This window comes from Triticum dicoccoides, chromosome 4B, assembly GCF_002162155.2.
Source record: "Triticum dicoccoides isolate Atlit2015 ecotype Zavitan chromosome 4B, WEW_v2.0, whole genome shotgun sequence".
NCBI lineage: Eukaryota > Viridiplantae > Streptophyta > Magnoliopsida > Poales > Poaceae > Triticum > Triticum dicoccoides.
This window is the reverse complement of record NC_041387.1, coordinates 595,817,909-595,827,678: the sequence shown is the minus strand read 5'-3', so window position 1 is coordinate 595,827,678 and position 9,770 is coordinate 595,817,909. Positions and strand designations below refer to the sequence as shown.

Here is a 9,770-nt window from a genome sequence, read left to right as displayed (position 1 = left end):
TCATAGAAAATCCATCGAGCTTCGAAACGCGACAAATTTTGGTGTGCGTGCCTTGCATGGTCACTGTGGCCCGTGGAAAAAAATGAGCGAGTTTGGCGGATGCGACGGAGAGACATACGACCGAGGGTCCCCTCCACCCATACCGAAACCACCGCCTTCCACAGCAAGTGCCTGGGCGATTTCCCGGAATGCACCCAACTTTTGCAAGCGCGTGTGGGGTCCCGCCCGGGTACCGCATGCCAGAGATGAACGAAATCCGACTATGAACTCACGTTGCGTCACGTCCGGGCAGTGTTTTGGGGGTTTTCAGCCCGAAAAATCATAGAAAATCCATCGAGCGTCGAAAAAATATGTAAATTGGCATGGGTGCTGTGGATGGTGATGCCAACGTGTGGAAAAAGTTTTATGACGTTTGACGGAGTAAAAAAATGTTAGAAACATGTTTGTTTTTCGTGTAAAGTTAAAAAATACGCAAAATGACATAATTATATGAATAAATAAAAAAAATAGTGCGATGTGACTCTACATAACTGCTCGGGCAATACAACTGTCCGGGCAGTACCCAGACAGTGTACTGTCGGGCAGTTATGTAGAGTCATATCACAATATTAAATATGACCATGCATGGGTTAACTGACACGGCTATTTAAGCTGGTCAGGGCATCGTTCGGCGGTCGAGGTGGGACTAAACTAGCCGTCACCCACACTGATGTTGGAGACATACGCTTATTAAAATTAGATTAGAAAAAAAATAAAAATAAGTCAACCAGCCGTCGCCCACACTGATGGTTTTTTTTGAACGATGAAGACAGTAGGAAAGGCTCCCACACTGATGGTTATATCACGTCGCGTGTATTGATGGAAACTAATCGCTGCGGGCCCGACGCCAGAAATATCTGCACGAGCCGTCGCTATCTGAGGGAATATTCCCGACAATTGCGCACATCGATGCCCAATCGCGTCGCGCATGCACTTTTACCTTGTACGTGCCGACGACGCGCCAGATCTGATCCGCGTCGGCCGCCGCCGCCCACACTGTCGTTCCCCGCCCGACCGCGTCGCCCCGCTGTCAATGCCCGTCGTCACCCCATACTAGTCGATGTCACCACCCGCTGTCAGCGCCCGCCGTCAGCGCCCGCCGTCAGCCGCAGTGGTCGCCGTCAGCGGGTGCCGACAGCCGCTGTGGTCGCCGTCAGCGGGTGCCGACAGCCGCTGTGGTCGCCGTCGCCCGCACTAGTCGCCGTCGGGTAGATATTTCTTTTAATATTTTCAGCATAGTATAACATCTTAGCTGCATGCAACGTCACATAGATATCATTATATGCAGAATGGACATCGATGGTGTGATTGCATATTTCGTAGAAAAGTGGGTTAGTCTTGTTAATAAGTTAACACCAAGTCAGCGATTTACATTTTACGAAACGGAGATGGAGGTCATGTTACGAATACCTTCGGTCAAGATGCGTGATAATTTTCTTGCTCTTATGATTCAAGGTTACAATCCTAGTAGTAAAAAATTCATGGTCAAAGAGGCGGCCGGAAAAAAAAGGGTTGATTTCACTGAGGCCTGATGGTGTGTTCGCTATATTTGGTTTGAAGAATGAAGGAGCAGATTTTTCTAGTTTTTAGTATGGGCCAAGGCAAAGCATTAAAAAATTCAAGTTAGTTTTGTTAACAAGAAGAATGGTAAAATATTGATTGATGATCTTATTGAGAAGATTGTGAGAAATAAAAACGCGGACGATGAATTTGTTCGGATGGCGTTTCTCGTCCTGTTAGGGACTATAATTGCACCAGTGTCTGGTGAGTACATTCCGAAGAATTATTATGCACTAGTGCAATATGTCAGGTGATAAAAAAGATCTACTGGAACGCATTCATTTTGTGGTTTTGTTTGTCGGAGATTGGTATGGTCTTGCAACCCGACCGTGTTAGGGAATGGCCACGTGACAACCTAGCACTTCTGCAGGTATGATTTATTTATTAAATTGAATATTTGTATTATGTAATAATAGTGTAACACATGCTAAATGATTGTTTTTTTGTTTTGCAGTATCTATATTGGGAGAAGGTGCAACCAAGCACCAGTCTGCAGAATGATCCTTTAGCGCTGATGCGCCCCTTGATGAGGAATTGGAAAGAAGAGGCAGCGGAGAAAAGAGACAAGTACGACTTTCAATATGGTCGTGGTGTTGGGATGGTAATGCGTTAAATATATTTTTTTTTTCATTTAAAGTCTGCAATTAATTATTAATTAAATATGAATGTATGATTCTTTATGTTGTAGATCGATGACACCATTACTGAAGAGTACCTATTAAACAAAATTAGAATGGAATAGGATAAAAAAACAAGAAATCCAGTACGAGAAAATCTAACATTACAGGAAGGAGAACAGGTGTGAGTACATCTGAGGCTTCCGCTATCCAGAACCCTATTATGGATCGGATTTTGACTGAGTTGAATCACATTCGTAAGGACATGCTTCGTATGCCGGAGCTATGCAGACAGGTACAAGTTTTCTTATTTTGCCGTTCACTTTGTTTTTTGATGTGTCACATAACTAACTACAACTAATTTTTAATAATAGAGGGTCATAGAGAAATTGAACAAAAGCGCCTTATTCTACAAAGCCGGTGATATTGAAAAAGAAGAAGAGAATGAGTATGGTGAAAATAGTGAAACTAGAAACTATGGTGGAAAACCTCGTAAAGAATTTGTATATAATCCTGATATGGACAATTTCAAAACACCAGGAAAAAAGAATGTGCAAGAGGATGATGAAGATGATATTAATGATTCTGAAGAGAAGAGACCTTATTATTGGACACCTGATTATTAGGATAGTTTCAAGGGTGATAAAGAAGATCCTATCGAAGTTCCTGAGGTATCTGATGAGAAATCCGTTACATCTTTAGGAAGAGATGAAATCGCATCACGTGGATCCGTAGATTCTATTGGAGAAGATGAGGTACTGAAGAAGGTTGTAGGGAAACGGAAGCGGAAGGTATCAAACCTTATAAAGTCTCCTTATGTGCAAGCTATACCTACAAAGCGTGCAAAACGTTCAGCAAAAGCAAGTGAGTTTTATCATATTGTTTTCGAGCTGAACTTACTACTTATCATTGATTTATTAACATACTACCGTTATGTATTGCAGAACTATTCGAGAAAGAAGTCTTTCAAGATGAATATGATGTGATTAAAGCTAGTGTTAAGTTTGTTCGTGCTTATGAGCAGTCAGCAAAACATAGAAAGAAGGAAATATTCAATGATGGCATGCGCGAAGGTCTCAGTGCAGAGAGGGCTTGTAAGATTCTTGACCATGAATGGCTAACCGGTGATGTAAGTTATTGTTGTGTTTTCTATTAGCATTCAATACAAATTGAAATTGTTATACATCATTTAAATTATTTTCAGGTTATCAATGCTTATTCATCGTATCTGTTGGGAGTTGTTGGTGATGATTGTCATATAATGCTGACCTGGCTGGTCAATTGGTTACTTGAATTTAGACCGGACACCGAGCTAGGAAAAAATGACAACAAAGTTATGGCGAAGAAGAATGGACCCATGAATAGATGCACCGATGAGTATTTGAAAAAAGATAAGGTAAGTTCAACTGCCTTAATGTATGCATATATGGGATATAAATAATAAGAGAGTATGTGTTGATTACATCATATTTTCGTTGTGATGCAGACTTATATTCCTCTTAATAAGGGAAATATCCACTGGGTTTCGGTCGTCATGCATCGCCCGAAGGAAGAGTTCCAGGTTCTTGATTCTTTGATGGGACCCGAACTTGATAGTGAAATTAGAGACAAAGTTGAGGAGCTGGTACCACATAAATTTACATGAGCATATTGAAACTATCATTTAGTAACTGAACTATGTTAAATCCTTTCCGTGCTATCATTTATATGAACAGAGAAAACAACTTGGATATGACATACGTGATGCGAATGAGAGCGGTGCTGTGAATTATCCGGATGTGTCTACCTGGCCTATCAAAACGTATAAGATGCCACAACAAGAAGACGGGTGAGTAAATACTTTCATATTATTTTAATATCTTACATGAAATGCGAACTTATGAACCGTTGTTTGTATGGACCAGCAATTCATGTGGAATATTTGTTCTTCGATGCTCTCAATATTGGAACGGTGAAAAATGGACAATATCTCAAATGCTTATATTCAATTGAGTTCAATATGTAATACTATTTTGATTGTACTAATATGAAGTTCTAACAGGGGTCAATTGATAAATCAAGAGACTTAATGATTACACAGCTTATTTTTTGGAGAGAAATATGCTCAATGATGTGAAGAACAAAGTTACCCAGCTTGCAAAGAAGAAATAAATCTGGCAAAATTTATGTACTAGAAAATTTTGTAGGCTCAAATGATGTTTACATTTATTTTGACTTTGATATCTTGTGACGAAGAAGGCACTACTATTTTCAATATTTAAGTCGAGAATGACATTTGGATTATTATTTTGTCTTCATGTCTTCGTCTTTAAATTTGAATTATTCATATTCATACTTCTGCCATCATCAACTTGTTTGGGTATAATAGTCCATGTTTTCCTATACTGATAAATGTTAAAAAAAATGCCCATGTATTCATTATGCACTGTAGTGTCATCGTTGTTTACTGTTGTTTTTCTGCACTGTCGCTGTTGCTTATAACACCGACGTTCTTAGTTTTTTTTTTTAAATAGCCTGACAAGTGCTTCGGCCTGTCTGACGTCAGACTGGACCGACGGCACTGTCCCACAGGGCAGCCTCGAACGACGGGTAGCATAGCGATTTAATCAAAGGAGTTCCACTGCATATGTGCCACCGGGTATATAAGCAGGTCATTGCGCGCTCCGTCGGGTGAGGTGGGGCTAAACATTTCCCATCGCAGTCGCCGTGTCTACAGCAACGCGCGTGACCGCGTGGGCTGGCCCAATAACACTTTACAGCCCGCCGGAGCACGCGACAGACGTCCCAAGTACCACGCGGGGCGACGGGAAATGTTTAGTCCCACCTCGCCCGACGGAGCGCGCGATGACCTGCTTATATACCCGGCGGCACATAGGCAGTCGAACTCCTCTGATTAACTCGCCTTGCTGCCGCCGTTCGACGTTGCCCTGTGGGACGGTGCCGACGTCCGACGCTGCCCTGTGGGACAGTGCCGCCGGCGCACTTGTCGGGCTTTTTTTTTAAAAAAAGCTAAAAACGATAGGGTTGTAAGCGACGGCAACAGTGCAGAAAACATACAGTAAACAGCGACGGAGACAGTGCAGAAAACCAATAGAACGGCAACGACACTACAGTGCATAATGAGCACATCAAAATAAACAGAGTAAAAATACTTCTTGCATTACATAGTCTGTCATCAAACAAATACTTATGTCGGTATCGTAGCAAATAGTCTGACATGAACAAAGTCTGATATCAACAGAGTAAAATAAGTCTCATATAACATAATTTAACAATTAAAAAATATCTCATAGATAGAAGCAATCCATCAAAAAATTGTTTTCAATCAAAGGGCGGAGCAATCTTCCATACTCCAGAATTCAAGCAAACTTCCTACATATCAAAACAGTGAGATATGTATTAATTCACAATAAACAAATAAATTTGGTTTGAACAATAAGATTTACAATAACATACAAAAATCATACTTAGGATTTTGACAGCACGTGGACTTATAATGACCCGTAAGACTGCACTGTCCACATTGACGTTTGCTTTTCTCATCAAAAGCTTTGGGTCGTCCATTTTTAGTGACATCAGGACCATCCTCACTGCGGCCTTTAACATTCTGTTTTGGTGCGCCTTTGGTGTTAACTTTTGCGGGATCATGAACAAGACCATGATCTTGATTAGGCTCAAATGCATCGTCGTTCACAAACTTTTCCTCCGCACCAGGCTCATCCTCCTCAGTGTAATCATTATCTATTATGTCCCTCAGAGCCGCCTTCAACTTGTCGGATAAAAATGATTTATGGCATGCTTTATGAGTTGCTTCGGCACATAAGATAGTCAACTCGCTGTACCTAGCTCTGTCCCCTGGACCTGCCCATCCCCACGCAAACAGATCGCTAGTGCGCTTCACAGGAAGTCCACCCCTTGCAACTTGGCTCAACCTCCGCAGTATTAAACACTTAGGTATCTCACATAAGCATACCTGAATCAGAACCAGAACGTGAAGAATATGTTTGCAAGGAAGTCCTTTGCGATACATACTTCTGCAACTGCACTTCACGGTTTCTTCGGAGTTACCTGGGGTGTAGTCCATATTGAATCTGATATCCCTATTTTCCTTCCATGTAAGTATGAATCTGTGAGTGTCTGCTCCTCTCAGTCTCTCAAGGACCTCAAGCTCTCGTGCCTTCTTCATATCTTCCTGTAAGATATAAAAGTTTGCCGCAGTGAACTCACGAGCAGCTGATTTCTCAATATCTTTACACTCATCCAATACTGGTACTGGAACTGTCTGTGAGTTTGTGTAATCGTCATGCGCCTCGTTCTCACGGAGACGAACTATGCAGTTCTCATAGTGCATAGTCATATCAACAATAGTCATACCGGAGTCTAGATGCAAGTGAAGGCATGAATTCAAACTCTCACTTTGCTGGTTACTTCGCATACCTAAGAAAAACCCACCAGACAGATATGATGCAGCCCAAAGCCTTTTCTTCTTGTACATCCTACGTAACCATGTCTTTGTTTTCTCCGACCGCCATTTGGCGGTAAACGCTACCCATCTCTCCTCAAATACTTTTTTGAAGTGGCATAATAGAGTAGAGACCTGAACTCCTTTAGAGACTTATGATGAAGGTGTTTCTGCATGTTCTTCTCAATATGCCACGAGCAAAGACGATGTCAAACCTCCGAAAGTACCTTTCTAATGGCCTTAATCATAGCTGCATCTCCATCAGTAATTACTGACCTGGGCCTCTTCTGACAGTGAGCCCTCAAAAACCTCTTAGGCAGCCAGACATATGTATCTTCCGTCTCGTCAGACACAAGAGCACAACCGAATACCGTGGTGCAACGGTGGTTGTTCAGACCGACAAAAGGTATAAATGGCATGCCATACCTATTCATCTTGTATGTGCTGTCCAAGACTGTCACATCACCGTAGTCAACATAGTCTCGACGTGATTGAGAATCACACCAGAATATGTTTTTCAGCCTTCCTTCATCATCGACGGTGTGCTCAAAGAAGAAATCTGGATCTCTCTCTTTTCTGGTCATCATGATCCTAATGGCAGTGTCTGCATCACCTTGTGTAAGCAACTTCATTTTTTCTCTATAACACATGTTATAAAGCTTCTTCCTCCCAAAACTGGCCTTTGCGTATGACCCGTACCTACTGACGAGATTATCATAAATCATATGTTTCCTGATTCCAACACCTGCCATAGTTAAGATCTCAACGTTCTGATATTCTTTTATCTGATTATGAGACCGAAGAAACGGGACTTCATCCGGTCTAGCTAGAACGTGACTGTGATCATCACTGAAACTGCTGACATACCAAATGTCACGCTCTTTATCAAGTTTCAAAGTTATATGCGCATCGCAGAAGCAACGAGTCTCCCCTCTCAGCCTACGGGTCCTGTCTTCCATTGTACAAAGTTTTGTCTGTCGTTTCCCAGCTCTCGCACACAGATACTTTCTCAAGCTCTTAGTTCCCTTAGGACCTTTCTTACGCTGAAACCACGCTAGTAAGCATACTGGTTATAGAAATTGTAAGCCTCTCCTAGTGACTTGCACGTCTTCCTCATGACCTTCCAATGCATGTCCAATGATTCTTGCTGATATTCATCAAATCCGATGTCAAAATTAAACAGATCATCACCAACATGCTCATCCTTCCCGCTTGTACCATCTACATCTCCCTGTAAATTAATGCATTAAGCAATTTATGTCAATCAGTTATTATTTTTAATATCTAATGTATGTAAGTTTCAAAACTTACTTTGCTGGAGCTGTCATCATGAGATGCATCAACGTGCGATTTGTCACTTTCATCGTCCACAATATTCCTCACAAAGTCCCCGTCCTCGTCCATCTGTGCACATTTCAAAAAAATACATGTAAGCGCTCATATGGTTATTATGTCATTTCTTCTCTGATTTTTTTAAAAAACATACACGGAATGCACTTTCATCAAATGAATCATCTATATCCATATTATCATCATCATCGCCATGTCGCTGCATGATGCAAAAAAAAACATGTAATTGTCCGTGCGATTTATCATATTTATTGTTTTTATCAACATTGATCACACTTACATTGCCACTATAAGATTCATCCAAACTCATGTAGTTCTCCTCAGCAGGTTCATCCATATTCAGTGACGAGGTTTTGTTGTCCTCGCCGTAATCATCGCCATCATAATCGCCCTCCTCCTCTAACTATACATGTTTAAAAAAATTCTAAGATCAATCAAACACCGTGTAACATCATCCCTAAAACAATTATTTCAAGAAGCACAACAACGCCTCAAACCAACCTCTTGCACGGCGGCGAGGATTTCAGCTGGATCCATTTTCTCCGATGACGAACGTGATGACGGCGTGACGTTGCTGGCCGGCGGAGGTAGGTGTCGACGGCGTGAGGACGATGGCCGGTCGTAGCAGGCGTAGTGCGTGGAGGGAGGCGGCGACGTAGATCACTGGTGGGCGGCCATCTGGGCGACGGGAATGGAACGCGGCGGCAGCGGCAACGACGCCGGGGCACGCGCGGCACCTGTTTGGGCGGCGACCCGGGCGATGGCGACTTCGTGCAGACGGGGGACGACGTGGAGACGGCGTGGATGCGTTTAGGGTTTAGGGTTTCGACGGCGGGCGTCGGCGGCTACCGTGTCTTTTTTTTTGCAATAACTGTCGACGCCAACGTGGAGACATGCGGGCGTACGGCGGCGACGTACGGCGACGGGTGCGGGTATGTGGGAGGGCATACGTACAATGACGGGTGCCGCATACGCGGGCGGGCGTACGACGTCGCGCGCGGACGTACGGCGTCGGGTGGGTATTCCTATACCTAATGTGAATGACCATTACCCATTATACGTTTTAGAGGGGGGGGGGTGTTGTACCGAAGCACTCCCCTATAATTATAATGCAATATATATTTATACAGAAAATTACAATTCCCATTTCGTTGCATGTAAATGAAGTCCATCATATAATTTCTTGCAATTGTTATCATCTTTATAACATGTTTGTTACCCAGAAAATATGCCACAAAGTCCCGCAGCAACGCGTGCGGCATTACCTAGTAAACACTAGCGAGCTCCCCCTTTCGAGCTGTTGCCTCATACAAAGTCAGATGGTAGTAGTAGTTAGACTAATTAGAGTTTGTAATTAGTCCGCAGGTTTGATGAACGTACATACACAGACTTCTGATCGATGGAATCAAGTCTTTTGTTTTCATTAATTAAGATTCAACAGTTCGTGCAGATAAACAATGCACCCAAACTGTCAGTTTGCAATTTGCTCGTGCATGTTGGGGTGAACAGGCCGGCCGGTCAAAACCGTGGGCACTTATGCTGCACATATACAGCACAGTTTTGACCATCAAAACCACTTGATGTTTGTTTAGAAGTTCAGTTTAGAAGAGCGATTGTTTAGAAGTTCAGTTTCAGTATCCGGAATGGGCAATCAGTTAGAGCATCTCCAGCCGTTCGGCCCCCTAGGGGCTGGAAATAGCGCCGCCCTGGAGTCGAACCGGCGATAATTTTGGCGTCGGGGC

At 42.8% G+C, this 9,770-nt stretch overlaps 1 protein-coding gene across 1 annotated transcript; it reads right to left on the bottom strand.

Annotated features, from left to right (window-relative positions):
* Positions 1 to 4,659: 4,659 nt before the first annotated feature.
* Positions 4,660 to 8,706, bottom strand: LOC119292864. Its single transcript, XM_037571542.1, is given in 8 exon segments — positions 4,660 to 4,787; positions 7,211 to 7,717; positions 7,720 to 7,909; positions 7,990 to 8,082; positions 8,165 to 8,227; positions 8,309 to 8,431; positions 8,530 to 8,602; positions 8,693 to 8,706. Coding segments are annotated over 8 exon segments (1,191 nt in total).
* Positions 8,707 to 9,770: the final 1,064 nt, after the last annotated feature.